The 19,614-nt window shown below is 43.7% G+C and overlaps 1 protein-coding gene across 1 annotated transcript in view; it reads left to right on the forward strand.

Moving 5' to 3' along the window:
* Window positions 1-19,517, forward strand: part of slit3 (slit homolog 3 (Drosophila)) — a 217,199-nt gene extending 197,682 nt beyond the window's left edge. The window contains exons 30-38 of the mRNA XM_062393846.1: window positions 1,420-1,513; window positions 2,335-2,472; window positions 2,933-3,173; window positions 4,694-4,824; window positions 14,966-15,120; window positions 15,557-15,717; window positions 16,070-16,227; window positions 16,428-16,633; window positions 16,743-19,517. Coding sequence (XP_062249830.1) covers window positions 1,420-1,513; window positions 2,335-2,472; window positions 2,933-3,173; window positions 4,694-4,824; window positions 14,966-15,120; window positions 15,557-15,717; window positions 16,070-16,227; window positions 16,428-16,633; window positions 16,743-16,996 — 1,538 coding nt within the window. The 3' untranslated portion in view covers window positions 16,997-19,517. The remainder of the gene's footprint in view (window positions 1-1,419; window positions 1,514-2,334; window positions 2,473-2,932; window positions 3,174-4,693; window positions 4,825-14,965; window positions 15,121-15,556; window positions 15,718-16,069; window positions 16,228-16,427; window positions 16,634-16,742) is intronic.
* The last annotated feature ends 97 nt before the right edge of the window (window positions 19,518-19,614 follow it).

Raw genomic sequence — 19,614 nt, forward strand, 5'->3', positions numbered from 1 at the left:
CAATGAGAAGGGTAAAGAAGAGGCCAATAAAGAGCGGAGGGAGGGAGGGAGGGAGAGAGAAGGAGGGAGACCTTACTTGGTGAGTCCAGCAAGTTGAAGCGAAATCGCTGACTGGAAAGTTAAGTTTTTCTGTGTGTGACAGTGTCCTCTAAGACACACTCTCACACACACATGCACACACACACAAACACACACACACACTGCTGGTCCCCTTTGACACTGGCTCTTAGTCAATATACACACACACTCACCCGCACACACACCATGTCATTATCGTTGTTGGCGTAAGGAAGTCTCACACACTGCCAGCCACCTTACCACATACAGCTGTTGCAAACACACACACACACACACACACACACACACACACACACACACAGCTGGTTCCTCTGGCTCTGAACCTGCGCTCCGCTCAGTGAACCACGGTGTAATCATCAGGTGTCACATTAAGAGGACAGTCCGCTTTGCTTTCTACAAGCTCAGCAGCCGGGATTGTCACGTCATATTTGCACCACAGGGAATAATCAAGATTAAAGGTCACAGGACCTTTTAAACAGCTGATATAAGGTTTCTACAACCGGGGAGCTCTGTTCCAAAATGAGTTATATACAAATAAAAACGGTCATGTGCCTGAATGTGCTCAACAAATTAAATGTCAGAGTATCTTTTGGATAAAGTAGCTTGTGTGCAATTTCACTATTGCTGCTGATTGGTGGTACAGGGTCAGGAGTTCACAGGAACATTTGGATTCATTCTCTCGAGACCATATATTAATAGTGTACAGTACATAGAGCAAAGAGAGACACAAATTAAAACATCTGCCTCTGCCTATGAGTTTGTGTTTGGTTCCATACATTTTTCTAGAGGGGGCGGATATAGGAGATAGGGCAATAGCCTTGGTAGAGATTTGCTGTTGAGCAAATATTCAAATATAATATGATTCAGATTTCCAGTGTTTGAGGCTCACTGCCAACAACAAGGGAATCGCCCATACCATTAAAATGCCAAGCTGTGATTGTCTTTATTTTTATGGTAAAATTGACATTTTGAGTGAAACACTTCCCCACTGTGTTGATGGGATCATCAAATTCTAACAATTTTAAGTGTGCACTTGCCTTAACTTTAACATTATATACTGGTTATATAATCACACTAAAACAGACAGTCAGGCTGGTTTGATTTGAAGGTGATGGAGACCGACAGGGGGTAGGTGGGGCTTTAGGATTAGATTAAAGCAGCGAGAGAACCATGGAAATGTGTTTAACCTTTGTCAATCTGCTTTGACCAACTCCAGCCAGAACTGTGTGTCTGTGTGTGTGTGTTCCCCCCACACACACACACACTCAATCCTGTTTCTTTACATTCCATGATGACTGTCTTTAAACTGAAAGGAATGCATTTCTCTTCCTCTGTCACCAGGTGATCTCTGCGAGGAGGTAGTTGACCCCTGTCTCCATGGTTTTGACCCCTGTCAGCATGACTCAAAGTGCGTCCATGTCGGCCGCAGTTACAGGTGAGTGACAGCTCCAAAGGAGGTCGGTGCTTAAAAGGGTCAGAGGTCAAAGAGTTGAAAGTGACGACAAAGTGACAGGAACAGTCGGGTCATAGAGTTAAAAGCTGACTCTTTGAAACCAAAGGGAATCTTAGTGATCTTTGTTAAACAAGGCCATCGTCAGAAAAATACACATCGAGACAGACGCACATAAACACATCACTGAGGAGGACGGTGAGACACTTTAATACAAACCATATTGACTACATACCTCATATAGCAATGATACAGTCATAAGCCTTGTACATGTGGCCTGTGAAAAGTGAAATCCACCAAGTTTTGGCAGAGGTAACTAGACTGACCCTCACAAGGCCAAACAGTCCCCTTAAATTCACCCATAGATATCAATCTCCTTGTTATGCCTGATTATTTGGATCAAGATCAATGATTTATTCTCTGGGAGGTTGAAAATATCAAAAAGGCTTTATTTTACAATGTTACGTGCAAAATTAGATTCACTCCTTTGTCCCAATCCGTATCTTATTGTTTTGGGTTCTTTCTTGGCCAGTTTCTCATCCTTCCACCAAGTTTCCTGGGAATCTATTTAGTGTTTTTTCATCATCCTGCTGACAAACAAACCAACAAACAGACACACACAGGTGAAAACATAACCTCCTTGGTATCCTGCCCTAGAGCACTACAGCAAGAGACAGATGTGACTGAACACATGGGCTGTGGAAAAGGACTTTAACCTGTCACCTCTTCAAAACATCTGTAATCACGAACCTAAGCCGATTACCGACACACACATTTAAGCCATTCATGTTTCCGTGTCACTGTAGGTGCGACTGTTTGCCGGGATACGTGGGCCTAAACTGCGATCAGGACTATAACGATTGTCTGGAGAATAAGTGTCAGCACGGAGCGGAGTGTGTCGACGCTGTCAACGGCTACACCTGCGTCTGTAAAGAGGGATTCAGGTGAGAGCCATGGAAACAAATCACAGCAGGGCACCAGGCTTGAAGGAGATGCAGATGGTGCTTCATAATCAGACACTTGACTGTCTGGACCTTCTGCCTGTGTGTGTGTGTGGTTAATTACACTGTGTACTGAGAGAGAAATAGACAGAGGAAATTTATGCTGGAAATGAAGACAGAAGGAAAGATAGTAAAAGATATTGCACGGGTAAAAATGAAGAAATTCTGGATTTTATAGATGCAAGAAGATCCAGGGGAAAACCAGTTGCTGTTTAATCTTATGTTGCTGATAAAACTTGTGTTATTCCCTCATATTGTGCATCCAGTGTCTACATGTAGCCCAATTAGGCAAAATGCAGAACAAGTACTTAGCAACTTTTTATCAGAAGCTACCGAAACAACAAACTGGCCAATTAAAGCTCAATAAATAAGTGATCTTCTGTTTAACCTCCTCCCCCCTCAGCGGGCTGTTCTGTGAGAACCCTCCACCAATGATCTTGCTGCAGACCAGCCCCTGTGACCACTCAGACTGCCAGAACAGTGCCCAGTGCCTGCTGGTTTCCGGGGAGCCTGTCTGCCGCTGCATGCCAGGTTTCTATGGCAGCAAATGTGACAAGTTGGCCACCGCTCACTTCCTGGGTCGCGATGGGTACGTGGAGCTGCCCGGCGTGAAGCTTCGCCCCAACGCACATATCTCCTTACAGGTACGGTTGTGCTTAAAGTTTTAAATGGTAAAAACCTAATTTCCATACAGCAATAACAAGAACTACCGACTCTGAGTACAAACCACCTTCATATCCTGCCTGAAGTGTTACCTTGCACAGTGCGGCTGGAGGTTTGAACGCACAAATCCATATTCTGCAGCGCTACATGGAAAAGGATTTGGTTCTGTTTAAAATAGATCTATAAGTCGCTCAATTCAAGCCTATAGAGTTGCACGACTTAGTGCCGACGAAGCAAAGCAAACATCTGCTACACCCTTTCCATGTTACAAACAGACACACACACACACAAACACACACATACACACTTGCATGCTCCCTTATACAGATTATAAGTTTTGGACACCTGAGAGTCACGTTCTTATAGAGACATATATTTTTCCATTAGGAAATGAAAAAGTAAGTGGGTGAAAGAGAAACTGGAAAAGGAGGGCAGGCTAATTGATATTTACCACCTGTTTGGACCTGTGTGAGGGCGAGTGTATGTGTGTGTGTGTGTGTCTGCGCTCCTGCCAGGAGCTTTCAATGTCAGTGCCAAGGCTGTTAAAGCTCGACCAAGAGGCCCCGACTGAGAGGCAGGAGAGAGAAAATGAAAAAGGGCCACGGCACTTCATAAATCACTGTATGTTTTTTTCACACTTCTTTCAGTCTGCCCAGTTCTATCTTCACCCACTTCTCTGAATCTGTCTCTCCTTCCATCTCCCTTCCCTCCCTCTCTCTCTCTCTCTCTTTTGATTTCTACTCTTCTCCCTCGTCTTGTCCTCTCGGCCTCTTATTCTCTCCAGCAGCTTGTTAGGAGGTGTTGACTCGGCTGTGCTCCACTGAAGCCGGAGTGTTAAGTGCTTGGCCCCTTGGCCCCATTTCCACTTGCTAGTTAGTTAGCTCTTAGCAGAGCACACAAGTAAGTGGGACATGGCAAGTGTGCCCGTGTGGGAGGGAGGAGCGAGTGACCCTGTTTAGGGGCGCGTGAGGCAGAATTTACATTTTCTCCACATTTTCCTATATGCAGCGGTTTGTGTTTCCATCTTGAATCAAAAGCAGGTTTGTATTGCTCTTTGATTTAAAGCTACGTCGACTCATTGCCAGCTATGTAGCTTGGCAACATGTGAAGTCAAACAATCATCACAACGTTACCACAACCAACGGTAAAGAAGCGGAGCAGGGCATTAGACAAAACATGCCATCTGGGTTTTAAGGCTTCTACAACAAGCGGGTTTTTGTTATTTGTAACAATGGTCGTCAGTGAAGCTGCTGTCAGACCTGCACTTGAATATTATTTTCATGAAAACACCAGAGTGCAAGGCTCCAAACGTTCTCTGCAGTTTTTCCTGCCAGCTCCCGAGTAATTTATACATCATGTCCTGCCTCCTCCGTGCTCTTCACAGACACCACCCTTGCCTGAATGTTCAGATTTTCCTGGAATGGTTCTGTTGTTGTGAACACATCTGACCTGGACAATTTAATTTATTCAATCTTTATTTCTCATCTGACTTTGTCTCCAGGTGGCCACGGATAAAGACAACGGTATTCTGTTGTATAAGGAGGACCACGACCCTCTGGCACTGGAGCTTTACCAGGGACACATCCGACTCATCTACGACATCGCCAACTACCCACCAACCACAGTGTACAGGTAGGCACCACAGTATTTATACACACACACACAGTTAATTTAGTTATATAGCATTCACAAGTTTGTTACAGAGGCTCAGGGAAGCACAAGAGCTCTTCAGAATACAGAGTACACACACTTCTCACCAACAAGCAAAGGGCCCAGGGATCACAGGTTTCTTTACACAGTTATTTGAGGACATTTCAGTGGGTGCTGATTTGAACATAAATCCACTCAGCGTTTTCCTTCCCACACACACACACACACACACACTGAGAGTTTCAGATCCATATCTGAGCACCTCCCTCAACAAACAAACATGAACTTCCTTTACAATCCAGTCCAGACAGTCGTGTCCTTGACAGAATCCTACAGAAGACGATCAAACACTGCAAACAAAAGCTTGTTCACTCACTGTGAGTCTTGTTTATTATACATCCAACAAAGTTCATTGCTCCAAATGAATAGTTTGTGAGTTAATCAGACACTAATGGAAAAAGTAATCAACTCATGATTATGTTTTTAGTTGTCCCTCATATTTACTTTAATGGTCTTTATGCAACATAAATAGTTGTGTTACTTTATAAATATACAAGAAAAACAACTTTAAATAATAACCGTTCAATATGTGGGAAAAACTCAAAAATAGTAGTCAAGCACACAAACAAGGCACAGAGTCAATAATTCTCTCATCTCATTCTCATCCTCTTCATTAACTAATCCACACAACCTTCATTATACAAACTTTCTCCGTCCAAACGAGAACACAAAAATAATGTCAATCGCTCAAACAAGCTAAATCTGCACTTTGCTAGACATTAGTAAGAATCTCAGTTTCAGTGACTGGAAACACTGTTTGAATGTGGATGAAGATCAAACACTGGAATGAGTTTGTTTTTCTTCACATCTTCCTCATTGTGAACAGTGTCTGAGACGACTCAGCATCTGATCCACGTCTCTGTTAGAGGTGAAACCATTACAATAAAAAAATCTAACCCTCCATATATTTGGAGCAGAGGTCTGATAACAATCACAAATAACTCAAAAGTTGCTTATTTCAGAAAATAAGATGAACAAGCTTATTTTCACACAAAGTCTGTGTTGTTGCTGAGGAGACCTTAGAACAGATTCATGAGCCAGAGGGGTCATGGACGTCTCTCAGCTCGTAAAAAAACCCTGTATATAATAACTCAACAAAATTCTTTCTAACACACCTCACAAAACCGCTTGTTTCTGAAAAACAGAAACAATGAGAGAGACTGTGCACATGTCCATCTTGGTCTGATGGTGATTGGCTCGTATTTTCTCTCTACATTCTGTCTGCACTGTCTCGCTTAAAGAAAGAGACGTGAGAAGGGACATATAATATAATAATCAATATCATAATGTCGCCAGTTTGAAATGTCAGCACAGACAAAGCTGCACTTAATTTATCCGCAGCAACAATTCTCTGTTCACAAGGTTATGTTTTCATGTTTGTTTGTTAGTTAGCAGGAATACACAGAAACTACTCAAATAATGACTTTTCACTTTTTTAAAGTTTTTTAAATTCATAGAACTTGACAAAAACAAACCTGACATGTTTGGGGGACTGATATTTATGAGTGTGTGTAATCGGTGCAGATCCAAATAAAAGTCTGGATCTAGTGTTTTAAATGTGGTTTCATGAGGTGACCGTTGGGCCTTGGAGGTATGAACTCTCGAGTGCCACTCTAGCTGCCACATGTATTTGACCAGTGACCAAAAATACTATAGGCAAGATGATTGTCCCCTCACGTGTTCAAGGAAGACCTTCACATACTCATCTTTCACTGTAATACAGAAGAGGAGAGGTTTATTGCACAAGGCAGCGAGAGGGCAACACTGTGCCAGTCCAAACACAACTGAAGTTTCCACAGTTTCTTACAGTGGCAGCTATTGGAAGGTGTTTAAGGCTGAGAACTCACTTCCAGCGTGTAGTCCCACACGGAAAGGAACAAAAAAAAAACTTCAACCTGAAAAAGCTAAATTATGAAGTGCAACAGGAAGCGGCCAAGTTTGAAGGATATTTGATGCCAATAACTGTGAAACACTAGCAATGACAGAACCGTGGCGTGAGGTCATCCTGACCCATGACTCATTTTTATGGCAGTTATAGCAAGGTATGAAAATTTATTTTACAATATTATATAAATATTGGATATGATATTTTTTAACCACTTTTGAATGATCACAGCAGTCAGTGTAATAATGCCAGCTGCAAATGAAGGAAGGGAGGAGGGAGCGAGACATATGTTAGTGTAATTAAAGGAATTAAGGAAGAAAGGGAGGAAAGAGGAAGGTGGAGAAACGAGTTTATTTCTTTTTCTTTTGCTCTACTTTCTTCCTTTTATATATTTCAGTCAGTGATTTTGTCAGATTGTGATGTCTGGCTTTGTGGTTCTGGCTCGGCTCTCTTCTCTTGTCCCCGTGGGTAGAGACAAGGTCACAGGAAGAGGAGGGGGGGCTGTTAACCGTACTGCGTCTGATGATGATGTCTGCTCGTAACAAATTTGACTGTGGGATTAGGACATTACCTCATATTACAAATCCTGCAAGTAGCTGTGGAAGAATAATTTTGAAGCCACAGTTTAGTATTTCAAGGTCCTGACTCTTTCTGCAATAGATCATTTACATATGAGTCTACATATCCTTTCAGAATATGTATTTTCAAAAGTCACATGTATAGGAAAATAGACATATACAATTTATACATCGAATTATTCGTTACTATAATGGCTTTATTTTGGGGTTTATTCTGCTGAACTTTTTTCTAAGTGTGCTTAAGGAATTTAATTTAGTTAATTGACACGATGTGGTTCTGTGTGATGAATTTAGTGTGTGCACAAATTAATGTGTATCGTCCACACATGCTGTCCACTCGGCCATCAGTATCAGGCTGTACCTGTAGGGTGATATTGCTGCTGTTGTAAAGCGATGGACATATTCAACAGGGTTTCAGAGGTGTTTATGATATCGGCTAGTTCACGGTTATGTTTCTGCTGTTATAGAAACTGATTTAGTTCCATTCCTTCAACAGGCAAGTCAGATATTTTGTGTTGTCCTGAGTTGATCTAACCCTGTCCACTGGTTATTAGTTTAGTTTGCAGCTTTGTGTTGGTGCATGTGACCTCTGCTTGCTTTCTTCATTGTCCTCTTGTAAACTGATGTATTCACTCAGCTGTATTTTAATAATCTCTGAGGCCATATTGAACCATGTGTAGGTGAATGTCTTTCCTGTTATCCGCCTCCAGGGAGGCTACAGCTCAGGGTCAGCTGCTGAGCTGCAGCCCTGGAGCTGGTGGAGAGCATGACCTGATTACGGAGACTCCAGCAGGGCAGATGTATACCAATAGATCATCTGCGTAGAAAGACAGTTTTACAGGTCACAAAAACAACTGCCACCCTGTCCAGTCCATGTACTCTGCTGTAGGATTCTGTTGCCTATGCACTTTCCATTTCTGCAGTTCGATATGTTTCCTCTTGTTAACGTAGAAACCACTCTATCCCACTCATGACCCTAAGCTGAATAGTACTAGTGCTCACTGTACATGACACATGGTGAGAGGCAAGAGGAAGCGATGGTTTGAGAGGAAGGATAGAATGAAGGAATGGAAACGATGGGGTGAAACTAATTAGACACTGGGACAGACGAGGAGGGGTGGAGGTCTGGGTTGAAAAGGTTGAAGAGGAGAGAGAAGAGAAGAGGCAGACGAGATGTATTGATACTCAGAGAATGAGAGACAGACCTACGTGTAGAGACAGAAGACTTGAATGCAGCAGCATTCAACATGACAAAGCGATAACTGGGTAGAATAGGTTGCCCGCCAGAGGAGAAACAGGAGGGCTAAAACAGATGGATAGAAGCCGCCAAAATGAAAAGACCACGAGACACGGTTGAACGGTGGGATGGATGAGAGAGGAGCAAGGGATGGAGTGAAAGAGGGGGAAGAACAGAAGGGAAAAGAAAACCACAGAGTGAGTCAGGGAATTATCCTTGTCTGGTCTTGTTAACTTGACACGGGCCACGCCTGGTGAAGGAGGGGGGGGCGGGCGTACCAACGGACAGACGGAGTTTAAGAAAAATACAGGGAAGCCGACAAAATGAAAGTGTAAAAGAAAGACAGATGAAGAGAGAGAGAACACACAGTAGCTTGGAAAGGAAAGATTGAATTAGATATTATCGTGTTAGTTTGTCAGGGTTACACTGGGAGACAATGGGGCAATAGAGGGATATATACAACCGTCCAGAAGAAAGAGCGACACGGAAAAATGTGGGATTTAAAGCCAGAGACAGAAACAGAGTTCCACAGAATTCAACCATGTCTGAGCCCAACGCTATGCGCTAAGTAAACACTGCCTGTATGTTTTGTTTAGCATTAGCAGTCTGGAAGAAGACAGGGCTCTGCTCCAAACCTGGTACTCGTTTTACCACAGGCCTCCATGTATCCCTCTGCATGTCCCATCTCTTGACGACAGGGGTCTGAGCATTGCAAAGGGACTGTCTTATCTGCCTTCAATTTGAAATACATGGCAAACTGACTCAAACCACATGATGAGGTAATTCACAGCACAATGTCCTACCTCCATTAAACTGACACTGTCCAGATTGGAGAAGTCTTTTAACCACCACAAACACAGCGCAGCAATCCCGGCAGATCATGAAAACATGGCCCTGTCCGCTCAGTTGCTGTCGTACAGCGGAGAGCCAGGGACCAGTGCCAGTCCCCTGGAGGTTTTCTGAGCGACCCCTGCTTTAGTTATCTTGTGAAGAAACCCGAGAGGCAGAGAGGGCGCTGTGTTCATGCCATTTTTTCCCAGCGAGCTGAAATGCGGCAGTCCTGCCGAGACCAATACACGCAACAGTAAAACTAATGCTTGTGAATATGTATTGCCCACATTCTCAAATCACAATTTTTTTCTCATAGGGCTTAACAATCTCTGCAAAGGTGCGACATCCGGCCACTGCTGCTTAAGAAAGGTCCCCCGGGGAATCATTGTATATCTAAACAAATTAGTTGTTCATCATAATCCAGGATCAGCTGCCACCACGGCACCAAGGCTCTTAAAAGAAAAAGGAAAAGTGTAAAGCACTCTCTTAAACGTAGAGAGTCTCATATAAGTCATTTGCAAAGTAATTTAAATCCTGCGTTATTTACATTCATCACGCAGTCTCCCGCTTTACAGCCCTAGCTAGTTCATCGTTGCATTTCTTGGCACCTTACAACCACCTGTAGATCACTGGAATGGTTTGCAACCATTGGCAGGAATGTGCGTTAGCTCACCCAAGTATAAGGACCCACTTGTAAAAAAGCACTAATAGGCATTGAGCTTTTCAGGTGAAACTCTTCCCTCGATACGTTTATGTTAGTGCTATAAAAGAGAGACATAGAGCTTGTGAAAGAAGCCTGCAGCTTATACACGTAGACCCAGGTATACACATATACATAAACGTGCTCTGCAAGGAAACAATGCCTAAATACACTTTAGATACAAGCAAACCCGCCCAGATCACATCCAGACAGGAGGTATGACCCACTGTGAAACAGACAATTGGGTAAGAAAACAGACCAAAAGAAGATGGCGCGATAGAGGAGGAAAGATGTCAGCAGGGTGGACGTAAAGGTCCAGAGGTTTAAACCAGAAGGAATCGTAATGAGAAACATGCATTAAATGTGTGGATGTGGTTGAAGAAAGAAGAAAGAAGAGGAATGGGATGAGAGTGATAGTACAAGTCTTACACTGTGCACATAATAGCAAAAGATGAAAGGTTAACATGCACTGTGTGTGTGCGTATGTGTGTGTCTGCGTGCTCGCATGCGTTATGGGGGGTTGGAATGTGTGTTTGTTGTGTATTAATGTGCTGCCCTTTGTTAAATGCCATATAGTCTCCCATCGGGTCAAAGACGGCAGATCTACTGTTATTCATCAGCGAGTGACAGGGGGGATGCAGGGATGGATGGGTACATGAAAGGAGGATGATAAAGAAAGGCGGACCGTGGGAAGCAATGGATGCAGTGAAGAGAGAGGAGACAGAGAAGAGACAGAAGTTGGGTGAGGAGGGATGGAGATGGATGGTTGGACTGAGGAAGATGAACATGGGAGTGGTGTTGGAAAGAATGGAAAGAGGAAGAGATGATTCCAAAAAAGAGAGAAATCAGGAGAAACACATGTTGTAATGAACGTACCAATCAAAGTAACTTCTTTCTGTTTCACTCGACATTGTGTGAGTTCAAGGGCCAAATAATTCATTCAACATTTGAAAGATACTCAGTCTGTGAGTAGAGCTCTTACGTCTGCTAAGTCCCAACAGGCCAATTCAATCAAGCTGCAGCAAATCAAACCCACTCAGTTAAAAGTTCACTAGGTACGTCTGATTTTATTCATCAAGATCCACAAATGATTCTTTGGGAAATTGGTGAACAAGTAAGAATAATCATCATGCATTGGAAGAAAGAACTTTCTTGGCCCATGTCCCATCCTTCCACCAAGATTTGTGCAAATCCGTTGATTAATTTTCTCATAAAAAACTAATGGTCTGTATTTATATAAAGCTTTTGCAGTTCGGACTTTGCAGTACAGTTTGGCCATTCACCCATTCTGTGCAGCTATATGTGCAGCCCTCTCTCTACCACACATCACTCACACAAAGCCATCAGGGGCAATTTGGGGTTCAGTGTCTTGCCCAAGGACACTTCGGCATGCGGAACGAGGGGAGCCGGGGATCGAACCCACTCGATCTCCTGAGCCACAGCCGCCCACAACAAACCAACCAACAAACAAAGGAAAACAAAAGAAAGGAAAAGAATTGCTTAAACTCCTTGGCAGAGGTATTGAATATTAATCATAATCATAATATCAGTGTTGTATTTTGCATCTTTAAATGCCAGTTGTGTTGCTAACAAACTTGACTATAACATCTATACAACAGAACAGCAGTTATACTAGCAGAGTTCTCATTTGGCTGTAATGTGGCTCTCAACAAACGGTCTGTGGTTACAACCTTTAAAAAGTTCAGAGGGAATTCAAAGATTTTGATATTGAAACCTTCTCTTCCTGAAACAACAAGCTCTTATGTATCTGAAGCCCGACATCAAAAACACAGAGCTGCTCCCGAAAAACACAAATTTCATTCAAACTGCCCGCTCAGGTTTCAAGAAGGAAAAGAGGCTAAACGGTGAAGGGGCACAGTTTTCAGTAGCGGCCGTCTCAGCACGGACTAATTGAGGTTACCACAGCAATCTGGGACCGGGATGCCGGTCTGCTGAACATCACTCTAATCAGTTCGGTCTGTTCCGCACATACAAGCATAAACACACACACTAGTAAATATCTGAAATACTGATTCAAACATATCAACGCTAATGGACGGACACACATAAATGTATGTTGTATGAACACATGTGCATGATCTCATAAAAACAAAGCCACATACACATGCACAAACACACAATCAGACTCATCCATGTGTGCACGTACACACACGGGCCTCAAATGTGGTTTAAAAACATTGTAACTAAATGATGGCGTTGCCTTATTGGATTTAGCAGTGTAAGTGGATCTGTGCCGTTGTTTCGGGGGGGGGGGGGGGGGGCAGTTTGAGATAAAGTCAATGACCTGTAATTACTTCTGGTTTGAATTTGATCCTTTAATATAGAAAATAAAAAAAGGCCAGGTTTTAGTTTTAGGAAATTGTTTTTAGCCAAGTTTATTTATATATATATATGTGTGTGTGTGTGTTTGTGTGTGTGTGTGTGTATGATTCTGGACTGACAGGAAATTGTCGTCCCTTGTGGGTTTGGCTGAACGCAGGGGGAGTAGGAGAGAGAGAGAGGGAGAGGGAGAGAGAGAGAGGCTGCTGAAATCAGCCACGGCCGTTTGTTTGTTTTTAATGAAATTCCATAATGGGCTTTTTTTTACTAATACACGATACTAACACAGCCAACTGCTTCAAAGAGCCTGAAACAAGCACACACACACACACACACACACACACACACACACACACACACACACACACATGTATACTATAATTGTTAATTTAAAAAAGTGTAAACCCTTAAATATATATTCACACTGGTGTTGATGAAGAGCATACTTATATATATATATGTATTTAAACCTACAATCATGCAAAGGTTGCACACACACACACATGCACACACACACCTACGCTCATGCACTGTTCATTTGTCATCTACTGCCACCTAGTGGAGCTGTAGTCTCACAGCAGGTTCAATGGTTGGTGTGTGTTGGTGTGTGTGTGTGTGGGGGGGGGGGGGGGGGGGGTTGGTGTGTGTGTGCGTGTGTGGCAAAAACCGTGCAAAAACATATCTTTGAGAATGTCTTCAGCTGTGTGAGCTGCTTGTTTTATTTAACTTTCCAGACACTTGACCGAATTGTAAAGGGGGTGAAGAGCTTCTGGGATGAAAGCTGAGAACCTTCAGGAGCGAAACAGGAGTAGAAATAACTGTTGGACGGTGTCAGGGAGGGAGAGGAGTAGAGAGCAGAGAATAAGAAAAGATGAGGAGAAACCAGGGAGGACAAAGAAGATGAGCAGCAGGAAGTGCATAAGTGAGGGAAAGAAGAGAAGGATGGGAGAAAAGGAAAGCGATGGAATAAAGAGGAAACATGAAGAGGAGGAAGGAGAGGTTGAATTGTTCAGACTATCATCCAGCGTCGATGCAGCCGGCCTGTTAGGGAGCGTTATTAGATTACATGGCTCCTAATGGAAACCATGTTTGTGTGTCTGTCGGGTCGACCATGAAGTAGCAGCTCTTGAAACCACCAGATAAATGCAGCACTACGCTGATGTCCGGGAGAACATGTTCACTCCCTGCAGAAGCTGGAGGCTTCACGTTAAACAATAAAAAGCTTTTTTTAATGTTTTTCTTTGTGGTGTAAACCCGTCCACAGAAGGTTCCACCAATTCAAAACCTTAAAAGTTATATAATCACTTTATATACACATAATTTCCTTATGATCAGTTCTTCCTCTTTCCTATTTTACTCCTTTTCTGCTCCTCGTTGTTCCACGTCTGTAGTCAGTCCCTTTGGCCCGCCTCCAGAACTCACAATCCTGCTCCATTGGCTGTTAATGTAACATCACTGTAATCCGATCACTCTGTAAACAGCTGTCAGTCAGAGCCGACTCGAGGCTCCTCAGCTCGTTTAGCCGTCGAGCGGCTGCAGACAAGAGGCTGTATTGTCTGTGTGTTTATCTGTGGGAGTCTGGAGCAGACCACCAACGGAAAGAGTGGCTTCACTTGTTCTTTTGTCTTTTTTGATGTTTTGCTTGTTTTCTGCGGGTCGGCGGGAAGGAAGGAAGAACTTGGGTGAACGGAGGCACAGTCAACCCCCCCCCCCCCCCCCCCCCCCACCATCCACCTCTCTTTCCCACTCCGTCTCTCGCCCATGCGCCCTCTCCCCATTTTGGCCGAGCCAAACCACTGTCTCTATAGCTGTCTGTCTCCCCTCCAGCAAAAACCACTTAGTGGGAAATCTCAGACTCACACTCTTATATACAAACACACACGCACACACACACTTACACACTGTAACCAGGGTCAGACGTGGTGCAAAGGGTCATGAACCTGGATCTTTGTAAGCTCCTCTTCAGTGGAAACAACAATTATCTCAGAGTATTAGAGCTTTGCTATCAAAACTTCTTTCTACAACTCAAGGAGTCTGGCCATTAAACGGAATCTAGTGAATTTAGAGTTCTGAATATAGTCTCGCCCCGAGGCTCAGATCCACCAGAATAAGAATACTCGTGTGCTCTGTAGGGATCCATTCTGGGCCCCATGCTCAGAAACCATGGCCTGGATCAAGGTCCACATTTAATCTCTCCCAAAAGAAAAGAGCCGAGACGATCTGGTTTTTATCAGAGAAACATTTCAACACAGGTTTCGATCAGTTTTCATTCCTTTAGTTTGGTCCATTTACAAAAACAACAAAACAAAGGGGAGAAAGTTTGACTTGAAAATGTCAGGAGTCTGTTTTGTGTCTGGCGTTTACAATTTGGTCCGTCAAGATTTTTCCCCACTAATTCTCCCATCTGCTGCAGAAGTCAAAAGTAATTTGTCACGACAGGAAGCATTCTGAAACTCTCTCCTTCCTCTTCTCTGTGTTCCTGTTGGTGACAGCGTGGAGACGGTGAACGATGGACTTTTCCACATGGTGGAGCTGCTGATTCAGAACCGGTCGCTGAGCCTGGTGGTGGATAATGGAGCCCCCAAGAGCCTGGGCAAGCTGGCCCGACAGCCGTCTGTCGACCACAACACTCAGCTTTACATTGGAGGTACGTGCACATACAGATATTCTGCCCTCTAATGACATCCTGTGGTCGTAAACACGTTTGTAATTCTGCTGCATTCAAATACAGTCGCCCACTGTATATGAACACAGACTAAATCGCAGCACGAGATGTGGATAAGTGGTGGAGAAATGTTTTGTTGAACTTTTCCTCGAAGGATGGGAAGACGTGTTTCTGAGAACTTTTCCTCAAGTGCTTGAAAGAAACATTGTTATTGTGCAATAGTGAGAGCTGTGCTGAGGGATTCTCTCTGGAACATTGTATCTTGTAACCCTGAATGAAGCCAGAGATACTCACCCCTCCTTTTCCTGTAGTTCCCATTCTTTAATCCCACATTGTTCTCCCCCTCCACCCCAAACAATTTATCTTTATTCTCATCGATGTTTTTCCACCTCTTCCTGTCTCGCTCCTCATTTCCCAGGCGTTCCTCCTCAAGTGGTGGCCTTGGGTCTACGTCCAGGCCCCGACCGGTCTCCTCAGGCCTTCTACGGCTGCATCCACAATGTCCGAATCAATGGGGAGCCTCAAGATCTGAATCACAGAGCCATGGGAGGAGGGCGATCCCAGGGAGTCGAGGGCAAGGTAACCACATGGCCGGGAGATTCTGTGTAGCCACACGTGGTGATTTACGTTCTACAGGGGAAACCCTTTAGCCGTGCGTGTGCCCCCTTAGCAACATATCAGCAAAGTTAGGTTCAGCAAGAGAGAGGAAGTCTGATACAGATCTTAATGTGGAGAGGAGCCGCCTCTGTGACCCTGAGTTGTTAAACAGCCGTCAGTCAGTGTCAGGAGGTTCAAACCCAAGGAACAGATGTCCTCACTGTTTTGATCCTGAACTTACGTGTAGCTTTCATGCAACATTAAACTGTTTATATCTGTAAGTGTTCCAAGGCTGTTGACTGACCCTACCCTCCCCCCCTCATTGTGTCACCAGGGCGATGGGATCCTCGCAGGGTGTCATACCTGCAGTGTGTGTGCACAGGGTGTGTGCAGGGAGGGCGGAGAGATGGGGGTGACATGTGAGTGTCCTCCAGGACGCAGTGGGGCCCTGTGCGAGCAGACGACAACACCAACCCCCTGTCAGAACAGCAGGTACACACACACACACACACACACACAAACACACATACACAGACTGAGCAGAAAGGTTCAGGTAGACCTGCACGTGCATATGAAAAATGTTTGTGATGCTTTTTTAATGCTCTTTATTGTTGATTTCTTTATTATGTTACAAACACACATTCATTCTGACATCCTCCTCTAATCTGTCGTCCTTCTTCCTCATGCTCCAGATGCGTTCAAGGAGCGTGTGTGCCGAAGGGTCAGTCCTACAGTTGTCAATGTCGTGAAGGATACCAGGGTCAGTATTGCGATCGACGCCAGGAGCCTCTGGCCTGCAGGGGGCAGCGCTGCGGACACGGGGAGTGTCACGTGTCAGAGGTTGGAGAGCCGATCTGCCACTGTCAGCCCGGGTTCACCGGAACCACCTGTGACACAGGTAAGACGGGATAATATAAACGAAAAAGATTGAAATCACTGCGATTTATTGAGCGTCAGGATTTTATATCAGAGTCTCATCTGCGTCTCTCCTTTCCACCAACGTCCAGAGCTGACGTGTCAAGGAGAGATGTTGAGGGAGCAGCTGAAGCGCCACCACCCCATGAGAACATGCACGTCCACCAGCAAGATACCGCGCATGGACTGTCCCCGGTCCTGCCAGGCTGCAGCGCCCCCTGGTGTTTGCTGTGGCGTCACCAAGAGCAGAAGGAGGAAGGTGGTTTTCCGCTGCAGTGACGGCACCTCGTACTCGGAGGAAATGGAGACCGCTCTGGAATGTGGCTGCTCCAAGTGCCCGTTGTAACAGCACCGCAGCTTGTTCGTCTTGTTTCGCAAACACCCACCGCTGCCATTTTGTGAATTCTACACGTCAACGAGGCTGTCGCTCTGAGATTTCTTTCCGCATCGATGAGCAACACCATTATGTGATTTTCTTTTTTCCACATTCACTTTGACCGCTGCCGATTTGCCGCCAAGAGAAAACCACGAACGAAAAACAAAAATGGGACATGTGTGCGTGTATTTGACAGAGAGAAAATATATTGTAAGATATAAGTGAGAAAAAACATAGAACTTATTTTTATTAAGGATTTTTTTTTTTTGCTTAAAAAATGATAAAAGGACTGATGAGCTGTTTTTAATATGTTGATTATATAATGTGTTACATAGTATAAAAAGTTATTTTGTACCTTGTAAGAAGAGAGAGTACACCACCAGATAGATTAACATTCCTTAAAAGTATATGAATTTATATGTACGTGTAAATCTATATAAATATATACCCTAACCCAATGAATTTTATATTTTCAAAGTGTATTTGCATGATGTTAATGTGAGCGCTGATGTGTGGGAGGCTGTGGACACTGAGAGACGAGGACGAGAAGAAGACCTCTGTTGATTCCACTGTGAGGACATGGGGGCGCTCTTGTTGCCCTCGCTCTCGGAGGCTGAAAGGAAACTGTCTGTGCCTGGCTAACCTGCTTCACTATATAACGGACATCATCCTCACCTGTGAGTTTTGGTATGAGAAAACACAAAAGACTCTTTCCACGGAGATGATTTAACAGTTTGTTGTGTTGTTCTGTAGTTGGCTGTTGCACACCAGACTTGGAGCCGCTTGAGGTTTGACATGAAAATCTGAAAGACATTCACTGTTCATTCGGAGCTCATTATCATTTCACACTATAAGAAATCATGCTGCCTTAATACCATACGCTGTAAATAAAGATGGACGACACGTCTCCACTTCCTCCCAGTGGGTGACGCTATGTTGAATTTTTGACATTATATGGAGCAAGAGTTTGTACAGTGGTGATCATTGAGTGGAGATGTGGCATTGAGGTCCCGCCCAATCACACGGCCAACCAATCGGGAGTCAGTCAAGCCGTCAATAACGATGTCTCACCCTGTTTATATAGCATCAAATAACCTTTGAACATACTCTTGTGTGATAGATAACTCCCTTAAATAACAGAAACCATTAGGGGAAAAATTATTTGGCTTTGACTTTTTCATTTGTTCCATCCTCTAACATTGTGAGGAAGCAAGATGTATATGACAGCCAGCCACTAGGGGGAGCTCAAGATGATTTGGCTTTACGTTTGAGGAGCTGTCATGTCGTCTGTCTTCATATACAGTCTGTTAGTGTTAGCTGCTGAGATATAAAAACCAGTTTGTTCGTCAGGTGACTACAGGAAGTCATTTTTAATCTTGTGGTTTCCTGGTGGAAGCCATTGCACCAAAGTCAACACTCTTTGCCTTAACAGATGTTTGTGCTGATATTTGAAATCCAAACATGTAGCGAAATCACAAATGTATATGAATGTTCACATGTGACAGTTGACAGACCATTAAAATGTAACAGTGGCCTTCTTTAAAAGATTCCTCTCTGCTGGGTTCTATGAAATGTGTCAATATCCCCAAAGCAAACAAAAACAAGAGAAGCCCTAATCGTGCCTTTTGTTGTGAAGTGTTTGTTGTAGAAATCATTTCCTCACATTGAATGTAAGATTACATCATACACTTGTAATGCGTTCAGTGTCTTGTACGATAGTGTTAAGTGATGCAGGTCGGATTATTCGGTGGATTCTGCTTTAAGGTGCCAACAGACAGATGGATACTTACCTCAAAAAGTTGACGGTATAGCTTTTTGATAACGTGTTTAAATATCCACATCGACAGTGGATGTTTAAATCAATCATTGTTCAGTTACTGACAGAAGTGCTCCAGTCTGGAAAGCTCCAAGGTGACGACCCAGTTACCTGCTGGGTCGAAGGAGCTTCTGGGATTGTGTCGCGTGAAAAGTACCACAGAACAGAACGGCTGAAAAAGAACTTCAACGTCTTTCTTATAAACTTCCCATAAACGACTAACATTATTACAAGCATAGCAAAATACTATAATGTAACTACTACTGTATTGTTTAGTTTATACATAGTTGCTTTGTTTACAACATCTGCAAAGAATTGTCACACTTTTACAGTTAATTTACAGCTGTGCTATTCCGGGCTTGAGACGAACGAGTATTATCCTTGTTGGTAGATGTCACAGTTTTTCCTTCCTTCTGTTCCTTCTATCCAATCCTTCCCTTCTCCATCCATCCATTCACTTTCTCACCATCACCCCATCTCTTCTGTACTTCCAGTCAGGTTCTCACAACAATTTGACCTTTCACCTGTTGCTTCCCTTTATTTGCCTTTTTCGATCTCTTCCCTTCCCGTCCCCCAAGGTTCCCTTCTTCATTGTGAACAGAATAAAACACCTCCGATGTGAGTGATAATTGATACTTGTCCTGAATGTTAAAAATTAAACTACCATTGAAACTACTTTGTCTTCTATGTCCGAGTTCTTGAGACTGCATATTTTAATATATGCAAAAAAAATTGGATCACTTGGATCGAGCACCAGTTGGTTTTATTTCAG

The sequence above is a fragment of the Platichthys flesus genome, chromosome 8 (genome assembly GCF_949316205.1).
Source record: "Platichthys flesus chromosome 8, fPlaFle2.1, whole genome shotgun sequence".
NCBI classification, from domain to species: Eukaryota; Metazoa; Chordata; class Actinopteri; order Pleuronectiformes; family Pleuronectidae; genus Platichthys; species Platichthys flesus.